Raw genomic sequence first — 21285 nt, 5'->3', positions numbered from 1 at the left:
GTAGCATAAATTTTTTGGAAACATTTTTAGGTGGCAAATGATTTTCAGGCAATGAAATCACCATCATGCTTACTGGAGAGCTGGAGTAGTTTGAAAAGTATGCTTAATCTCTCAAGTAAATTTCTGCATTTTTTCACTGTTAGCCCATCTATAAGGCTAATGTGCATAGGTTTAAATTTTCACACATAGGACTTGTCATTAAAAATGTATTATACAGAATAAAAGAAAGATTGATATCTATAAAAACTACTGCAATCAGCTTTTTATTAAAAACTGTCCTTACCTTTAAAACTTGACAGATACATTTCAAGTTGTCTGATGAATGATATGTCAAGAGAGTATCTATCATCTGTGGCAATGCATCAGCAATAATATTTAGCCGCTGTTTGTGGTCTCCATTAACAACCTATAAAATATCAAAAATAAATTGAAGATGCCAAAAAAATTATATTCTAGGTTTCATCCTTTATCCAAGTGTAAGCAAACAAAGTTTGCATGTGAAGCAACTTCATGACTGGGCTACTTGTATATAGAAGCTAATGATTAACACATTAGTTGCCTTAGTATGCCATAATGCAAAGCACATCCTCAGATAGGTATAATGCTACATTATGGGAAGGGCCACTACCCAGACTGGTTTCAATCTTTATTGAGGTCTCATCAGTGAGAGCCAGACCCAGAAGTGATACCAAGGTTGAAGTAATGCAAAAGTCATATTTCCATATACAAGTAGTCAAAAGGTGTCAACACCTTATTACTAAAATACTCTGGATTAATTTATAACTTATAGAATAAAAATAAAAACTAAAAATGCAAAGAAACTATAATCAGCTCTCTACAGCAAACTCATAAGAACCACAGGAATAGTTTATATGAATTTCTTTTAGCAAAGTACCCATGTGACTTTGTTTGGGACTTCACTATTTTGTTATAAATGTTTGCTATAGTGAGAGTCAACTGCATACTTCCATTAACGATGTCATGATGCCAGCCTGCAATGACAGAAGATATTGCCAAATCACAAAAAAAATGAAGACAGGAAGTGATGAAGTGTCCATGATATTTCATGGCAGCATAGCAAACACTCTAGAAATCAGTACTTGAGAGATATCATCAAGGAATATGAAGAAAGATCTAAAAGAAATTATATTCACAATCAACTTTGAATCTTCAGCGTCATGTTTTGAACACAGGTTGACTTTCATTATAACTGACACTTATGACCAAGTCCAATAGAAGTGCCACAATGCTCTTATAAAGTAAGTTCATTAGGAAATAACCCTATACGTATAATGAACTATTCCTGTAGTTCTCACAGGTTAACTATGTTAAGAGTATTTGTATCATTTGTGATATACATTTAACTAAAATGAATAAGCACCAGTAATACTAAGCAATATTCAAAAGATGAAATACACCATCTTCTTACTATTCAAGTCCCAAAATATAAAGTAATTTCATATAAAAAGATAGATAAAATCTATTGTGTAGCAAGGTGACCATGCACACACGCATACTATCCATTATATACACTTTTTAATCATATTAACTTGCTGTGGGTATACATTTTCTGATATATACCCACATCAGAATGCACATATGACATAAGATTTCACGATTTGTTTCCATTTACTTTCTTCCAAACTGGTATATTTTTCAGGTCATGCATTTCAATCTTCAAGCATTAACTGTAATAACTTACTCATATCTTGGACTTCCTATCTCTTTCCTAACATTTTTGCTTTAAATACTTATTTTGTTATTATTCCATTTCCCATTCTATTTAAGTCACCATAACATCCTAGCTCTGCTTAACATTATTAATATTTAAGAATGAGTAATTATTTTTTACATTTTTAATAATGTTAAGCAGAGCTAGGATGTTATGGTACAAATTGATACCATATGTTCATTCTCTAATTTTCCTAAGAACTCTCATCAACTATTTTTGTTTAACCCAACTCATCGATCCATATTTTATAAACAGACTTCAACATCTATTTTATATACTGCCAGCTGTGTCTTTTGGCTGGTTTCCCTCTCAATTGATATGAATTTATTCATCTGACATCCAACCTTATTTATTCTTAGTCTACTTCCATATTTCACTGCCATCTTTACTAAAAAGTGTGCCTAATAGCATGTGTGGTTTGACCTACACGTTCACATCTACTGATAGTGAAAACATTTTTATTGCAGATTTTCACATCAAATTTGTTACAATTTCATTTAGTGAGGATTCTCTTATTGGAATCTCGGGATTCATACCTCAAAACATCCTGTAAGTCTTTCAATTATAATTTCTGCTTTGAAACTTAAGTTAATGTATTACTAAGTTCCATTTATACCATACAGATTTAATATTTTGAACTTTTTTTTTTTTTATTTGGTACCATAATAACCATATGCTTTTTCAAGAGCAGTAAAGCTTAAATAGAGGTCTATGCGATTTCTCACTATATGTCGAAAGGGAAAATCTGATCTTGGCTACTTTTTTGGCTGATGTTCTTGTTTTACACCAATTTTTCCTACCCTTTTCTTAAGTATGTTTGCATAATTCTTTCCTAGTACAAAAAACTTAATTTTCTCACATTATTTGCCTTCTTTGTAATATATCGTTCTGTTAAAGTCACTTAGGATTTGACCTCGCAACTAAGCTTTAAATTATTCAGAAAACTTATAACAGCATATTTCAGTATTTCATGTCAAATATCTACAACACCTATTGTGATGTTCTCACATTCAACATATCTATATCCATATTTAAAAACCATAGTTTGAAAATTGGGCAGGAATTTTGGAGAGGAGAGAATAAAGGCCCTCATTCGAACATGGATAATTTCTTTAACAATTTCTACAATTATTTAGAATATGGAGAGAGTTACCAGTAATCTCTGCTGATGGAAGATGTGCAAATCTATCCCTACTTGACATTTTTGTGATGCCAAAGGATACAAGGATGCAAATAGCTGAGGAGAGGATATTCCACTAGAGATTAAGCTGGTACAAGATTATAATCTAAATTAACAGAGGTCACCTTAGTGTACCAGAGGTGGCCTCTCTTGGAAATTTACATTGGTATTAAGAAAAGATCTAGTTTTGGATGAGTGGAGAGAGAAATGTCAGGTATCCTGGTTGGCAGATGAACAATTGCTTCAGATTGCTGCTTAGAACAAGTACTTCAACTTCTCTTCCGGCTTGGTCCTTGGTCAAAAAGGAGTAAGCTGAAGCTGTGGACATTAAAGTCACCAAGGAAGATGACTTCACTGTTAGAATTCAAAGAAGTCAGAATAATTTTTGGACTTGTGGAAGCAGTAGAGATATCAGATGAATACATAACAGGGCAAAAGAAATCTCAAACCACAGAGGGTCAAAAGAGACAGAAGTCAGACTGCACAGAAGCAAATGTACTACCCTTGGGACAGTATGAATCACACACAATATACAGAGTATTAGACATGTATTCACAAGTATAAAGAATTTTTATTACTGCAAATATTTCAGCCAAAAATTAACGGGCTGTTATCAGTGCATCGACACTGAAACTATGGATGTGTTGTATATATGTATTCTTGTGAACACGTGTGTAATAATCTTTACTGTGTTCGCAAGTGCCATTAAAAACTCATCCAGAATATAGTTAGGACAGTTAAGATGGACTGTGGTGATTGTAGCAGCAATTTGAGGTTCTGTCAAACACAGATCGGATTTGGATATCTATTATAGTGGACATCATTAAAATTGATTTTATACAGATGCGAGTTCTTAAAAATTTGAGTGTCATATTAGTGTTTCAGAGATGAAGTGAAAAAGAACAGGAGCAAATGTGCAGTGGTAGAAGATACTCTTAGACATGTTGCCCACATGGAGTTTCCATGACATGACTTCAACAGCCCCCTATCCCCTTCAACATACCACTACTCTTCCAGAAACAATATGACAGTGTATATGAAAATCTGCTGGCATTAGGTCTTTTCCTATTTACTATCTGACAGCCTGTGAAATTGCTTGGTTGCTCCACCTTTGAAGACAGAGGCTCCAGACTGCCACAGTATGAGTGGCAAGCCTTTGAAGAAGTGCATCACTCACTGTTTCTTGTAATACCACTGAAGATGGTCTGCTATTTCCAGACCGAAATATTTGGTTAATTAAATATCTTTCTTGTGTTTACGCGCATTTATCAATCACTCACTGTATCTGAAGATGGGAGGAGAGGAGAACAGAAGTTAGAACCTGTATTCTGGGGACTAAACATAGCATCGGCCACTTCAAACACCCTAATAAGCAAGGTGGTTTCTAAGCACTAGTCCCCCTACTATCTAGCAGAGAATAATAACTAGCCTGGAATGTAGAAGTTAGTCAACTTTAATTATTTTAAAAACTTTCATACATCATTTTCTTTGTGATATTCATTTTCATTCTGCTTAATGTCAGGTGGTGGTGGTGGTCACTTCCTATTTTAGATGTGCAATACACTTGTATATCTTGGACTAATCTGAAGATATCACTACAAATGTTATCGATAAGGCTTTTATTTTTATTTTAAGGGATAACTGTGCATTATTTTACTAAAGTTGCACAAATACAACTGAAAAAATTATTTAATTAAGATAGATTAACTACAAATAGTTCGATTCACATATTGTGGATCATCAGTGTAATACTGTTGGAAATTAAAAAAAATTAAACCACAATGAAGGTATATGGAGAATGGAATCTCCTTATATACAGTTGCAAGACAGCCAGGCTAGGTAAAAACCAATGTGTGGAAAATATCATTAAGGTTAGGATTTAGCAATACAGAAGTATTTCAAGACTTTCTTTAAAGAGACACTTGTACTTATGGTAACAATTATGTATGTTTGGTGTTGTTTCAAAGGATCCTTAACTAGTAAGAGTAATCCCATATTCTAGTAGACCTAATTTGTTGCACTTCTTAAAGATGATTATTATATGGGCAACTCCATGGAGTCTGAAGACTCATTGTGGGAGACCTAATCTATCATACCTCTCCTTGAACCCATTAACTAACAAAGCATTCAACAACTGACTCTAGCAACCCATTCGACTCATTACAACTCTCCAAGCAAAAAATCTAGTCCTCACACCACTACTGACCACACCTTTATTCAACTTCTAAGGATGACCCCCTTGTTCTGGTCCCTCTAGCCAAATGCCTCAATTCCCCTGCATCTATCCTATAAAATCCTTTAAGCAACTTAAATGTTTCTATCATAAATAACGTAGGAAGAAGGCATATAGAAACAGATCAGCCTGTTTGCTCAAAGTAGAATAATATGTAGTTGCATGGGACTGAATAGACTGTAGAGGTGGAATTTTATCTTTAGAGATGGTATCAGAGCTAAGAGAATTAATAGGCTTGAAAGTAGTAAAAATAAAATTAAGATACAAGAAATGCAATCTGAAATGCCTTTAATGTATGGGATAGTGATTCTATGTGATATCATTCCCTACTGCAGTCTTCAACAAGAATCAACATTTCCTCATTGTTTATATCTGCTCTCTCTCATGACTCGCATCCCTCTTTTTCCCTACTGGAACCTCCAGTAAAAGTTGGTAGGTGCAAATAAATATTGTTCAATTTCCTCATTTTGATATCTACCTGCCTATATCAATTCACTGAAACTGGCTCCATGTTCAGTGTCAAATAATACATTCATAAGCATTTTTTCAAATATTTTAGTCCTGAACTATTCCTAATGTCCCCATTTCTTATTCTTTTCTTGTTTTCAGTAACACTGTCCTCACAACTTTCATTTCTATTCTATTCATGTCTTTTCGTGAGTTTTCATATCTCTGCTGCATAAGTCAAAATGGACAAAAAGTAACTTTTGTTAATTAAAAGCTTGTACTTTAGTGGGACCTCACTGTCCCAAAGACTACTTACACTGTCAAAAGTGTTTGGCTCAGTGAAATCCACATCTCCTAGTCTAAAATTCCATCACTAGAAAATATACTTCCTAGATATCTGAAGTTTTCATTGCTCTTTAAATCTTGCCAAATTAGTTTAACATCAATGTTTATATTTCCACCAAGTTTTTTTAAAGCCACGTCACTCTTTCTAATATTAATATGTAACTCATAGTTCTGTGTCACACTGCTCGTTTGTCCAGTTTCTTCAGTAGTTCTTCTGAAGATGCCCAAATCACCACATCTGCAAATATGGCCTTTTCTCCTTTAGTTTCACATGTTAGCATCCAACAAAGCATGCTATAATCGAAATGGAGCCCCTGACCAACTATAAACAACCATTTTCTTTTTAAACTGTGATGGATAACCCCTATCTTCTCCATCAATCAGCTGACCTGTCCATGGACACTATTCATCACCATAATGAACAGCAATGGAGATGACACCTTGTCAGTCCATTTTTAATATAAACCACTCTAAATTACAAATTTGGTTTTCACACAGCTCTTAAGATTTAACACACATTCTTTATCATGACTATTTCTTTTTCATGTCCATCTTTTTCCATAATTCCCAGACTTTTTCCAAATAAAGAAATGCAATGAATAGGCTTTTTCCAGATTCAAAGAGTCTTTCCATCATTTTTTTATATAACTAATTCATAACAGAATCACATTAATTTAAATCTTTATTTGTAGAATTTTTGGCTATGTTTCATAGCCATTTTCAATATGATTATAGGAGAAATAATCAGAAAAAAAGATATCAATTCAATTGAAAGTGTGCAATATTATGTGCACTATTGGCTGCAGGAGAATAGTTCTGCCTGCATTAATAGATATCCAAATATAATTACAATAAAATAAATTAGTTAATAAAATATTTTAAAATATAAACAATTAATTACAGAACACACAAACGGTGAGTATTAGTCACCGTTTCCCAAAATTGAAAACAAAGACTTTTTTTTTTTTTTTTAAAATTAAGGTTTCGATTGTGAATATGCACTTAACAGCTTTCTTTGGAGTCTTTCCAGAAGAAAAGAACTTTTACGTAACACTCTAGGTTTCTTTCACTGCAGCCTGTTTTTTGTAGATAATGTGTGGTTTGCTAAACCAGATTTGTTGGATTCTTTAAGGGAAATATATTCTTGATATTCTTCAAGACAAATTTGTGCAGAACGACCAGTCTGCCCATAACATAAGCTTCAAGAGCAAGGGATTCTATTAACTCCAGGATGAGAAAGAGGAGGATATTTGTCATTAGGAGAAAGAGGGAAGGTATTAAAGAACATCTGTAATGAAATAGTTATAATGAACTCTTCCACTTATGTCTATTTTTAAATCAATTCCAACATTTTTCTTACAGCAAAAATCAGATCCATTGATAGCCCTTTTCTAAAACCAAACTGCTCTTCTCTTAGACCTTCCTTTATCTCTTATTCTTGTTGCCATTATGCTTTCATAGATCTTTGCACAGTGACAATATTACTCCTCTATAGTTATTAAACTCCTCTTTAGAGGATTATTGTTCCGATATATTTCCTGACATTAAATGAGGAAGTATTACCTGTCAATCCATAAAAAGAGCTAAATGCATCTACTTTCCATGCTCTTTTACTATTTCATTAGTACAGATAGTTTCACATGTTAGCATCCAACAAAGCATGCTATAATCGAGATGGAGCCCGTGACCAACTATAAACAACCATTTTCTTTTTTAAACTGTGATGGGTAACCCCTATCTTCTCCATCAATCAGCTGACCTCTTCATGAGAATTAAAAAAAAAAAAAAAAAAAAATTATGTCCAACTATCTCTAAGCAAGCCACTTAGTGGAGATACAAGGATGATATATTTAAATTATACATATTTGGTCGTTTTATGATAGAAATACAATTTTATTAATACAGACCAGTTTACGATAAAACTTATATTAAAACCTACCAGTTTCGCCAGCAAACTGTCTGGCTTTTTCAAGGCATTTACGGAAATATGAAAACTAGTAAATGCAAATTGAAAGGAACATAAAAAATGTTGTAAACCAACTAGTAGCTAAGGTTACACGTTTCGCATGACAGAGAGGACTTATTGTTCTTATTCATTACCACGCATGCGTTGTAGACGTGTAATGTGATTACTGGCTAGCTGTAGTTCAGATTGATTGAGAGAGAGGATCAAGTTTTTCCACGAACTGTTTAGAATTACACCCCGATTTCTGTTGAGGTTTCCGCCGTTATTGATACTATTGTGGCTTCCTTAAATAAACTATGTCTGTAGTCGTCATCGAGATATGGCATGGAGCTGTTTTGCCAATCAATCAGCTCCATGTCATATTTCGATGACGACTACAGGCATCGTTTATTTAAAGAAGCCACAATAGTGTCAATAACCGGCGGAAACCTCAACAGAAATCAGGGTGTAATTCTAAACAGTTCGTGGAAAAACTTGATCCTCTCTCTCAATCAATCTGAACTACAGCTAGCCAATAATCACATTACACGTCTACAACGCATGCGTGATAATGAATAAGAACAATAAGTTCTCTCTGTCACGCGAAACGTGTAACCATAGCTACTAGTTGGTTTACAACATTTTTTATGTTCCTTTCAATTTGCATTTACTAGTTTTCATATCTCCGTAAATGCCATGAAAAAGCCAGACAGTTTGCTGGCGAAACTGGTAGGTTTTAATATAAGTTTTATTGTAAACTGGTCTGTATTAATAAAATTGTATTTCTAAGGATGATATATATATTATGTTGAAACATAACCTTCAAAGTCTACAACCACTTCACTCTCTCAATTTATTTAAACCTACAATTACTTTGACATAAGAACTGGAAAAGGATGGCAAACTCCCTTACCTAGATGTTCTCGCCATAAAGAAACCTCACAGTGCTGTCACTTTGGAGGTATATCATAAGTTTTATAATCACACTAGATGCTATCTTCCTACTTTATCCCTTCATCTTTCTCAAAAGCTAGACATTATCCACACCCTCAGGAATTGAGGGGTGGGTTTCTATTTTATAAAATAGAAGATTAACTTAATACAGAACTCCAAACCCTTTGATTTTTGTTCTTAATGGGTATTCCAGGAAAAAAAAAAAAAAAAACAGCTGAAGATTTTTTTATTTTCACACCATTCTCCTCTTTTCATAATCAGAATATCCAGATAAAGAGATTCAATCAACGTTCTTTAATTGACAATATCTATTAGGATCATAACATCCAGGCAACTTTCAAGCTGATTCAAACTACTTGCAGCCTTCTTAGATCTAAAGAGCCAGCACCCCTTTTACAAACACCAGGAGGCTTATAGGACTATGCTCATATGGCTTGGCCTAAATGAGACAGACAAGCTATGATTTTCAGGCAAGAAAGAAGGAACATGTTGAAGATATCGGTACACAATAAATAACGGAAAAAACTCGCGTAGAAAGATTATTTATTAGTATAATTTTTGCCTGTGTGTCACAGGCATCTTCAGTACATTAAGCTCAAAATTAAACACTAACTGACAATTCCAAAAAGCGCCACCTAAGTAGCTGGTGTAAGATAACTAAAAAGGTCAACTTTCCTTAAAAAAAAAAAGTCAGGAAAGATTAGCTGATCTTCACTAGACAGAGTTCATTGGAGAAAGATGAGTTCTTCACAAAAGTCAGTTTCTCATGGAACGCCTTTTATAAAGAAAAATGTGAAACTCTACTTCATTCTCCTAACTTAAACAGATCCGATGGCTTACGTCTATCCTCTTTATGGGAGATAGTACTTTACAAATCAGCTAATCTTTCCTAACTTTTTATTGTATTATTATTTTTTTTTTTTAAGGAAAGTTATTGACCTTTTTAGTTATCTTACACCAGCTACTTAGGTGGCGCTTTTTGGAATTGTCAGTTAGTGTTTAATTTTGAGCTTAATGTACTGAAGATGCCTGTGACACACAAGCGAAAATTATACTAATAAATAATCTTTCTACGCGAGTTTTTTCTGTTATTTATTGTGTACCGATATGTCTACTCACGGTTTACCTCTTTTAAAACTTATGTTGAAGATAGCAAAATAAAGGAAAGATTTGGTCTAGCTTGCCATATAACTAGCTCATCATTCAACTACCAGCCATACAGTAAACTGGAATATTCCACTATGCCCTATTTAAGAGATTTTTTTATTTTTTTTATTTCTCAAAGTATCCATTAACAGTTATCCATTCACATGGGTCTCTTAACAGAAACCAAGAACTTATAATGAATGACATCTGAAAATGATTCATCAGATCTCATTTCTAAGGCTTCTATGTATGAAGATATAATAAAATGTATTGCCAGTATTTAACCACATAGAACAAATTGATAATAAGAAATGTTTATTCAGACACGCAACTAGTTTCTGAAATAGCTATTTCATATCATTAGGAGACTATGAATAAAAAATCAAGCTACAAGGAGGTGGCTTGTAGTTTAATCACAATTAGTTTCATATGGATCCCTCCCTTTCCTCCTCCATCTCTTCTGCTATGTAGAATTTGGTGTTACATGCATCACTTTTCTCTGCATGCATTTAGATGTTTTATGAGGGGATGTCAAGACAGAAATAATTCATTTTTTCTTATTGCATTGTTGTGGATATTTTTTTTCCCTACCGATTTGTTCCATGTAGTTAAATACTAGTGTTAAATTTTATTATTCTCCTATCAGATCTTTTAAAAAAATGTCAGCTTTCAATTTTTATAATAATTATCTCCGATCTTTACTGGGTGACAGATGACATGCCATGCAATGCAATTCTGCACTCCTGTTAGGATGGATTTATCTCTATTGCATTTTTTTTTTTTTTTTTTTGGCAAGCAAAACTAGTTGGTAAAAGTTTTTAAATTGCAAAAACTAATAAAATCCTGTGTAATTCTCATTCATTTATTTATAACTCACTTCTAAAATGTGATAGTTTTCATTAAAAAATGAAACATCACAATCAGAAAGCACACAGTGATGGTATGTACCTCCTATATAGTGGTCTACTGGGAGTGATTATAATTAGAATTCTGATCATATTTCAGCTATCTTCTGAATGTCATAAACATTAGATTTTATTAAATTTTCATCCAGCCACAGTAAAATTGTTATATATAATTACCAAACATTTTGCCTATTTTATGCCCTTGCAAATAGTCTGACAAATTACAATGACTTCAGAAAGTTTTACAGATTCCAAATACTAAATTTCAATAAAACTCAGTCACAGCAAATAAATAACTAGCATACAGACGATAGATGGGCAAAACCAATCGAATAGGTGCTTATGCATTTTTAAAAATACCTATTTATAGACAAGATTCTTTTCAAGTGACAAATTAACCAGATGATTCTCTTCTCTAAACAAATAGAACTGTGGAAATGTTTATGTAATTTAAATGTTTAATTCAAAGCTGGTAATTTACAGTTGACCTTCAAGCTTAATCATGATTTACTGCATGCTGTACACTGAATCCTGGTTCATTGTAATCCACTAAGATTTATTAGTTATATATTTATGACTTAATCGATCATAAATATGTAACTAATAAAATCATAAATACATAAGACTATTATAAATATATAACTATAATAAGTATTTTTAATGAAAAAATGGATTAAATATAGTTATGAAATAAATCTAACCTCCATTTGTGAGAATAACTCGGCTAAAAATATAGTAAACCCTCTCAAGTATGCTCCATTGTCTGTAGCATTAGCCAGATCTTCCCGTCGATTATGCTCTTGCTGACATCTGAAAGACAGGATAAAAACAGGATTACCTCAGGTCAAGTCTTGAGAACTTTTTTAAATCATAGCATATGCTCTATTATAAATGCAAGATCCATTCACTTACCTCTTAAGTAACAACTGCCTGAAGCTTCCACCAATGTCTGTAGAGATACGCAAGTGCTGAGATAAATGATTGCATAATCTGGCTCCGCTGTACCTCAGGTTACGCTCACGTATTGACTGCAAAAATAAATACAATGCCTGACCATTCAAAAGGCTTCAATATCTAAGAACAGTAAAGTTAAATACTGAAAGATCAATATAACCAGTCTAAAGTGTGTGATGAACATATGAAAAAAGTTCCCCCAAACTTCTAAACCTAATGCTTTTAAAAGCAAAAAAATTAAAAATAATATCCATCTTTCCTTTGTAATAAGTCAGATGTTAACTGCCTGCAGCAATCTAATAGATGCTCACTCAAACTGTGAAATAAGCAAGGAGTGGATTTAAAACCTTGGTTAGTTCCAGTGTAATATTTAAAACAAAGCTTTTTCAAGCATGCAGAAAAGCTAGGAATGAACTAACATAAGCAAAATGTGGCACCCCTCAAAGGTAGGACAAAGCATCACTAGATGGTGGACCACTTTCACTGTCTGGTCTACAAGCACATTTTGCTTACTAGAAGTTTGATTTGACAAAAAACCACTTTGGGACTCCAAAACAAAAAGACCCAGTTCACCTATTTTCTCCATTTTTCCCAGCATGCAATCCAAGTGATGTTTTCAGGGTTAGACATCATGGAGAATCCAAAATTTCTTCTTTTTCAGGCATTAAACTCTGACTGAATAAAAAAAAAAAAAATTTAAACAGCTATAACAGCTTTAAAGCTGTCATTCCACATACTGGCCACTAGACAGAATACTCAAACTGAATAAATCACTTCATGCTTTTGGTAGCTTCAAGAATTACTTAATAGATAAGGTTGCCACTATTCTGTTAAGCATGAAAAAAAGGGAGGGCAATTACACAAAGAAAAGGGAAACCCTACCAAAATCTTTCATATTCACTTGAAATACATGAAGATTCGATCCTAAACTTGATGTTCATTTTGACTTTCTGCAAAACCACACCTTGATCAAATTTCAGCTTCAAGCACTAATCACCGAGAGTCTCAAAAGGTAGCATTTATACACATGTTCAATCTGATGCACTATCAAGTTTTGTCAAACTTTGAATCTTTACGACAAAACTGTCTCATTCTATCCAATTCATTTTCTGTTTTTAATCACTAATCATCAACCAACTGAACTTTTCAGTTTCTTTCCTTTAAATGTTGATTTTCTACAGTCTAACTTTTCTAATAGTGAAATACCATACTTGGAAATTTTAATGTTCATAACCATCTAGCTTTCCACGTTTAACTGTGACGGCACTAGTAGCCACCAAGGAGACCAGTACGCAGGCACTGCATAGGAAATGTGCAAGGCCCTTGAGGTCCAAGCCATGCCCCACAGACCCTTGCATATCCACTACACCAACATCCATGGTCTCAACTCTAACCTTAATAGCATTCACTATCACCTACTCTTCTTAACAGAAACTTAAATTTCACCTTCCCCGGCACCATCCATCTCAACCATCCAAACTATTCACTCTTTAACTCCTTTCGACCCAAGGGTGATGTGTGCGCATATATCCGCTCTGACATATCCTGCCAGAGAGCACCTAACCTAGAATGGCCCAACTTTGACCTTCTTTGATAGTCTGTACACACTATCTTACTCCACTGGTATATATATATCAAAGCCTGCAAATTGGCCTATATTCAACCCATTCGCAAAAAGGGAGACAAATCGCTGCCATCTAACTACCACCCTATCTCACTCACCTCAATCCTATCTAAAGTGATGGAGAAAACCATCAATTCTCAACTACTACTCTACCTTGAAGTAGTACCCAATTAAGTGACAACCAGTACGGATTCTGCCGATGCCGATCAACAGGTGACCTGCTCTCATATGTCACCTATCTCTGAACATATACCACGGAAAAATTTGGCAAATCCCAAGTAGTTGTTGCACTTGACATCTCTAAAGCCTTTGACTGGGTCTGGCACAAAGGCTTACTAAGCAAACTTCCATCATTTGGGCTGTCTCAGGACTTCTGCAGATGGATTGCCAGCTTCCTATCTGGATGCACACTATCATTACATGTGGGGGGTAGGGAGCCATATCATTACATGTGGGAGGATAGGGAGCCATATCATTACATGTTTAATGATAGATGACTCCCTATCCTCTCACTATCCAACTAATGCTGGGGTCCCACAAGGTTCAGTTCTCTCACCGATCCTCTTCCTTCTATACATCAATGACCTACTTCAGTTGACCTCCAACCCAATACACAGTTTTGCAGATGACAGCACATTGCACTCCTCCCTTTCATTTGATAAACCTTACCATACACAATTCACTTCAACCCAAGAACATCAACCACAATTTCCCTTAACGCAGCCTCCAAAACATCCTCCGATGGGACTCAGATAACCTCATCAACTTCAATGCTAGTAAAACCCAGCTGTCTTATTTCCCACAAAAAAGAACCATTTTCCCCAGTATTATTTTTGATAACACTCAAATCCCATTGCATCCTCAGCTTCTAAAAAATTAGACTCTCTTTCACTCAAGATGTTACTTCACTTCAAAATAGCTGTTAACCTTATACAAATCGCAAATCCGCCCAGCTATCGAATACTGTTCTCACATTTGGAATGGGCTCCTAAAAGCTCCCTCAAAATGCTCGACTCAATACAGAGGAGAGCAATTAGACTGATAAATGATCCATCTCTTACCGACTCGCCACCCCACTTTCACATAGACGTTTAGTCTGCAATTTGTATATTCTACAAATATTTTCATGGAAAATGCTAATCTGAAACAACATCAATAATTACCCCACTCTGTACAAACCCATTGGAACACGTACAGCCACCTCCCAACATCCCTTCACAGTACACCTTGAAACCCACAGAACAAGTTTCTTTTCCTCCTCCTTCATCCCTACTACTGTACTGTGGAACAGTCTTCCCCATGAGGTATTTCCCAAGGAATACAATATACAGGCTTTCAAATCGAATGTTAACAAGTTCCTCCTTTCCCATCCCACTACCCATATATACAGTATACTAAAGTACCATAAGTTGACCAGCCAACCTCTCGTATATGGACCCAACATTTAAAAAACTGATCCAGCAGGTAGAGATGCCAAGATATACTATCACCAATCATCTCATACAAATTGTTTACATGCCTACAATACTAAATCTTAAACAGTCTCAGTTTGTCCTCCAAAACATTCAGACTTAATATAACATAGCTCTTCACTCAAAGCTATTCTCATCCTAGTGTATCAGGCATTATAAGAATGCCAAGATGTTTGTGACTTCTTTGCCTCCTCATTTTCATGGCTAGAAATTCGGTTAATGTTTTCAGTCATCTGATGCAAACATTTGCACTGAACACATCACTGAAAATTCTTATAGGTATGGAAATATTTCTTCCCATTCCACTTTAAATTCTCACTCCTTATCTACACCTTGGTTCTCCAAGAAGTGTGCCAAGGCTAAACAAGAAGAAACTGGCTTTCATCATAAGTTCCATCTACATTTTTCCATTTATATCAAACTCAAAATAGAAAGCAATTATCAACCAATCCATAATTCATTTTGAAAAGGCTGCCTACATCATGTTTAAATGTCACTCATGCTGTTTATTCTTTTGCCCAAGCTATTGGTCACACCTTGTTTGTCCAACCCTGCTTCTAAACACTTTTGCACTATATTTCCTGGATTAACTTTTTTTTCCAATTTTAGCAATATTAATGGTGATAAATGATCCACCATTGCAACGCTCTTTTTTTTTCTTTTTTCTTTTTTTACCAGAAAGATTAGAAAAAAAATTTATCAAAATGGATGAAGCTTCCTGGACTTATTACATTTCCAATTACCCTGAAGATTTATGTTCTAGTTATTCCTATACCACCTTTTCATGATATCATATTCCACCCATGTAACTTGCAAATTAGCCTGTATTCCACTCATTCCCGAGAAAGGGACAGCATATCTATACAATCCTGAAATATGCTTTCCATCAAATTACCATCCAATTGTTCTTGCTTTGATTCTTCTTTTTTCTTCTACTTATTAAGGGAGACTTCCAGGGAGTCAGAGACTTATCGAGGGAGGCCCCATACTACATGCACCAGCTATCATACTTATTCTTGAATTCATTCACACTGCTTGCATTCACAACATCCAAAAGGCAACCCATTCCAATCACGCACCACTCTGAGAGAAAAATTCAGCCCTTGCACCCTTCTTGGTGGCCTACATTCTCAGCTTCCAAGGATGCCCTCTCATTCTTTTCCCACCCTCCATCAATTGAAATCCTGTATGACCCTTTCAGTAGTTTGTAATTCTCAAATCATATCATCCCTCTTTCTCCTGTTTGCTAGTGTCTGCAGTTTACAAATTCTCAATCTGTCTTCATAATCAGTATTCCACAATCCTGATATATCATTTAACACTCTCCAATATATCAGAATCACAACCAGGAGACCTGACCTGAGCACAATAGTCCGAGTGACGTCTTATCAAGACATTGTAAAGAGGCAAAATAACATCCTTATTTTTACATTCATTTCAGCATTGCAATTATCTTTTGAGTTATCTTTGCCACATGGCCCCCTGAACTTCAACTTCCTATCTAGTTTCTTCTAGCCTAATTCCGCCAATATAATACGACATTGGATATCTAATCATGCCAAAGTGAATAACTTACTGACATTGAACTGACATGCATTTTCCCATGCCCACAATTCCAGCCTGTTCAAATCATCAGCATTCCTGATTACCATACCTATCTTTGCATCATCAGCAAATAGCTGTATGTTGCTTGTCAAATCCTTCCCAATGTCATTAATGTACAGATTGAATAACAGCGGACCAAGCACTGATCCTTGTAGTACACCACTTGTTACCTTAAACCTTGCAGACTCAGATCCCCCATATACCACTTTTTGATATATGGGGGATCTGAGTCAGCCATCCTCTTATCCATGCTAATATTGTATAACCCAAACCTATTTTCTCCAATTTATGCAGTCATCATTGTTGTATGCTGTCAAAAGCCTTAGCAAAATCCAAAAGTCTCACGGTGTATCCATTCCCCTTGTCTGGTTCAATGGTAACATTGTTATAGAATGTGAGCAAGTTGCTAAGCATGACCTTCCCTTAGTAAACCCATTTCTGAATGCGAGCCCTAACCAATTTTTCCAAAATCTTCATCACCACTCCTGCTGAGATACTAATTGGTCGATAGTTGGATACATCAGTCTTTGCACCACCCTTGTGCAATGGGATTACCATACATTCCTTCCATTCCTGAGGAATCTTCCTTGTTCTGAGACTCATTAAACATTTTGGTCAAAGGAATGGCCAGTTCAGCTGAACACTTTTAGCACATGTGCTGATATTTCATCAGTCCCTATTGCTGAATTCTTATTCAGTTTGTGCAACAGCTCTAATACCTCGGCCTCACACACCTGCATTTCTTTATCTAGTGAAGAGGTAACAGTAAGCTCAATGTTGCATTCACTAGGTTGATAGCTTTTAACGAAATAGGCACTCATTAAGTGAACAACCTCTTCTGCATCTGTAACCCTCACGCCATCTGGATCTTATTATCTTCTTATTGTGCTATCTTCTATCGAAGGTCAGCGACCATCTTGGCAAACAAACCGCGCTCCTGTGCCAATCTGAGCAGTTGTGCACTGCTCTTTCCTGTCCACGTCTTGATGTTGTCAAACCATGATATTCTTTTTCTTCCTCTAGTTCCTTTGCCATCAATTCTTCCTACCAAAATAGTTTGTAGAAGTTGGTATTTGCTGTTTCTCATGATGTGTCCAAGATATGATGTTTTTCGTTTCTTGATTATTTGTACAAGATGCTTAGCTTTGCCAATGGATTTTAAGACATCTTCATTGGTAATTTTTTCTGTCCATGATATCTTTAGCATTCTTCTGTATAGCCACATCTCAAAGGCTTCGATTTTCTTGATGGTTGTCGCCTTCAATGTCCATGTTTCAACTCCATAGAGCAGAATAGACCACACGTAACATTTCAGCATTCGGCATCTGACTTCCATGTTTAGGTCTTTATTGCAGAATAGTGTTCTCATTTTCATGAAGGACTGCCGTGCAACTTCAATCCTTGTCTTTATATCTATTTCTGGATCCCAACGTTCATTAAGCCAGCAACCAAGATATTTATATCTTGGCACTTGATCAATATTTTCCCCATTGAGTGTCAGTTTCATTGATGAGGCTGGATGTTTGCTGATGATCATGTATTTTGTCTTGTTGATGTTTATATTTATTCCCATTCTTTGGCTTTCTATGTACTTTGGCTTTCTCTGTCAACGAGTTTTTGGAGATCCATAATGTTATCTGCAATTAGCACGGTGTCATCTGCATATCGTAGGTTGTTAACAATCTTTCCATTTATTGCGATTCCTACTGATTTCTACTGTGATTCCTACTGAGGATTTTCTACTCCTTTTCTCAGGCTAATTATTGCTTCCACTCATCCAACCCTAACATCTGTTTTAAACAAGTCATAGAAATTATCCTCACTGGCATGAAGGCCTTCATTTCATATTCTACCCAAAATCCTCATCTGCAGGTGGCTTTAACAAGAAGTCCGGCTTCATACACAAATCACTCAACAAATGCAAAGCAGTCATTAAGAGACAGCCAACAACAGAAAATCTGCCTCTTGTCCAAATGGAAGCCATGCCTTCTGGACCCTTACTAAGGCTACTGAATGCAACTTCTGCACACCTGCACTTCCACATCTCTCTCTCTTACTAATGGCACCACTGTTATTTCACCCATAAGGCTGATCTCCTGGCATCTCTTTTTCTTGAACTTTTGCATAGATGACTAAGGGAAATTTCCTCCCATCATAGCAGAATCTGAGCACCACATGCCTCCTGAAGTTTTTCAACAAATACATCAAAATTACTGAATAACTTTGACACTATAAGTCTTCTAGTCCTGATGGCATTGCTCCAATTGTTCTCAAACATTGTGCTCTAGAACTAATACCAATCCTGTATTATCTCTACACCCTATTATACATAGCTGGTACTAATCTCAATGCACAGAAACAATCACACATCCAACCTATCCCTGGAAAAGGGAGACAGAAGTCTAACATCAAACCACCAACCAATCACCATCACTCCAGTCCTCTCCAACTTCTCCACAGCTGACCTCTTAGCTTAAATCACCCACCATTGTACATATCATGGAAAATTTCAGAGAAATTAACTCTTTTGCTCTTGACATTTCCAGATCTTATAACTATGTCTGGCATCGAGGTATGCTAAACAAATTGGGTTGGCAAGAGGAAGCTGGCAACCCAAACCTTTGGGTTGCCAGCTTCCTCTCTGGTCATTTGCTGTATGTCATGATGTATGGCTCCCTCTCTTTGAGATTTACCACCAATGCAGGAGTACTTCAGGGCTGACATATCACCTACTCTTTTTCTCCTATATGTAAGTAACCCACTGTCAATCACCACTAATCCTGTCCACAGCTTTGCAGACTATAGTACTCTCCATTAATCCTAATCATTTGACAAAACATGCAGCGCACAGCCATCCCAAGCATCAAGATCTAAAACCAGTGCCCTAAACACTGATCTACATCTACATACCATCTTTCAATGCCACCATAATAGTCTTGCCTTTTCTCCAAAAGAGAAATCAGCTCAGCTACCCTTATGTTCAGTAATACATAAATCACCAGACAAGATTAGATCTCTCTGCTTGGACCAAATTTTACCTCCAGTCTCTCCTTGGCATAAACACATATCAATAGCTTCCTTAGCATCCAAAAAACTAGGCATCCTCTTTTATTCAAGATGCTATTTTACACTCGACCAACTCTTAACTTTATATTTCCCAAATCTGCACATTCTTAGAACACTAATGTTTGGGGGTGCACCTAAAACTTCTTGATACTGTCTAGAGGAGAGACATTTGGCTCACAGATATTACAGATTCATTTCAACCTCTATCTCACAGAATGTTTCAGCACTGTCTGTTCTATAGATTCACTGAACTTGAAATCATAATTTATCCACTTTGTTCACCTGTTAATACAAGCGCAGCAACTGTCTCATGTCCCTTTATGGTGCACCTATAAACACACTGAACCTCTTCGTCTTTTATTCCATCTATCTCCATCCTCTGGAACAGCTTAAGGCAATAAGTATTCCCAATCAACTACAACTTACAACTCTTCTCAAACTTCTATCTCAGTTCTCCCGTGCACCAACCAGCAACACTGATGTGCTTATTGATTCTTTGATCTCTTGTGTACAGGACCAATGAAAAATTCCTGGAAAGCTTTCAACTAAAATTATGACAATATGGATTCCGCTACTGTCAAACAGGAAAATGTCTTATTGTCAAGCACCTCTGGACAAATATTGAAAAGTTTAAGGAATCTCGAGTGGTATTTATTAATATCTCTAGAGTATTTCGATGTCTAGCACAAAGGCTTATTAGATAAGCTATCATATTAATGATAATTTATGCAAGCTTTCTCTTTATTGTGCATTACACATGGTGGTGGATAGATTTTTATCCTCAAAATTGTCAATTAATACTGAGGTTGCTCAAAGTTATGTACTTTCACCTGCTTTCTTCCAGACAATCTTTTTCCAGGTGAACCACATCCAATCCATAAGTTTGCTGATGACAATATCGCTCTTTCTCATTTGTCAAATCTTGCACCAAATACAAAAATTTCAGAATATCTATAACCTAAAATTCTGATTTTGAAACTCTTCAATAAGGTTCTAATAACACTGTTAATATCAATGTGAGCAAAATTCAATTCCATCTTCTTGCATAAAAGAAATCATTTTCTTTCAGTCTTACTTTAAAGAACAATCTGGAAAAAAACAAGAATTTTCTTTTTAGGATAACTAACTTCCAATCTTATCAAACATATTACAGGCAATACCTGACTTTCATAAATTATCGTGAAAGAGCTAGAAAATGGTGAACGATAAAAATTTCACTCAACCTATGTTATTTCAGCCTGGTTGGAGTGGTTAGCGTATCCTCTCTCCAGCCAACAGGCTGAGGGTTCGAATCCTGCTGTGGGCATGGATGTTTGCGATTGTCTGTGAAAACACTAGTTGGTGTAGTTGCAGTTACTTGTAGTTGGTAGATTGTTAAGGTGGAGACAGATTTGTAGAGTAGATGCTCTCCCTCGATGAGTCTTTGGACTCCCTGGAGGTGCCACGTAATAGTAATTTCGCATGCTATCTAACAACAGTCTTCAGCAAGGCAAACGTGGTGCATTTGCAGAATTTTCCTCAGTCTTGCTTTCTACATAAATGCGCAATATTTTTACTGTTTTAGTGCTGTATATTTTTAGTGTTTGCATGGATCCTAAGTGCCCATTTCTTGAGAGTTTAAAGAGAAACAGATGATATATTAGCCTGTTATGGGGAGATAGAGAGGAGGAGAGATTT

At 35.6% G+C, this 21285-nt stretch overlaps 1 protein-coding gene across 1 annotated transcript in view; it reads right to left on the bottom strand.

The window, feature by feature from the left end:
• LOC150096707 (polyadenylate-binding protein-interacting protein 1-like) overlaps positions 1-21285 on the bottom strand; it is a 199580-nt gene that overhangs the window by 87515 nt on the left and 90780 nt on the right. The window contains exons 4-6 of the mRNA XM_090408127.1: positions 11800-11915; positions 11589-11697; positions 284-406 (exon numbers count right to left, since the gene is read on the bottom strand). Of these exons, the coding sequence (XP_090264253.1) occupies positions 284-406; positions 11589-11697; positions 11800-11915 (348 nt within the window). The remainder of the gene's footprint in view (positions 1-283; positions 407-11588; positions 11698-11799; positions 11916-21285) is intronic.

This window comes from Typopeltis vanoorti, chromosome 18 (genome assembly GCF_054136105.1).
Source record: "Typopeltis vanoorti isolate ZY-2024b chromosome 18, IOZ_Tvanoo_1.0, whole genome shotgun sequence".
NCBI classification, from domain to species: domain Eukaryota; kingdom Metazoa; phylum Arthropoda; class Arachnida; order Uropygi; family Thelyphonidae; genus Typopeltis; species Typopeltis vanoorti.
This window is presented reverse-complemented; position numbering and strand designations above follow the sequence as displayed.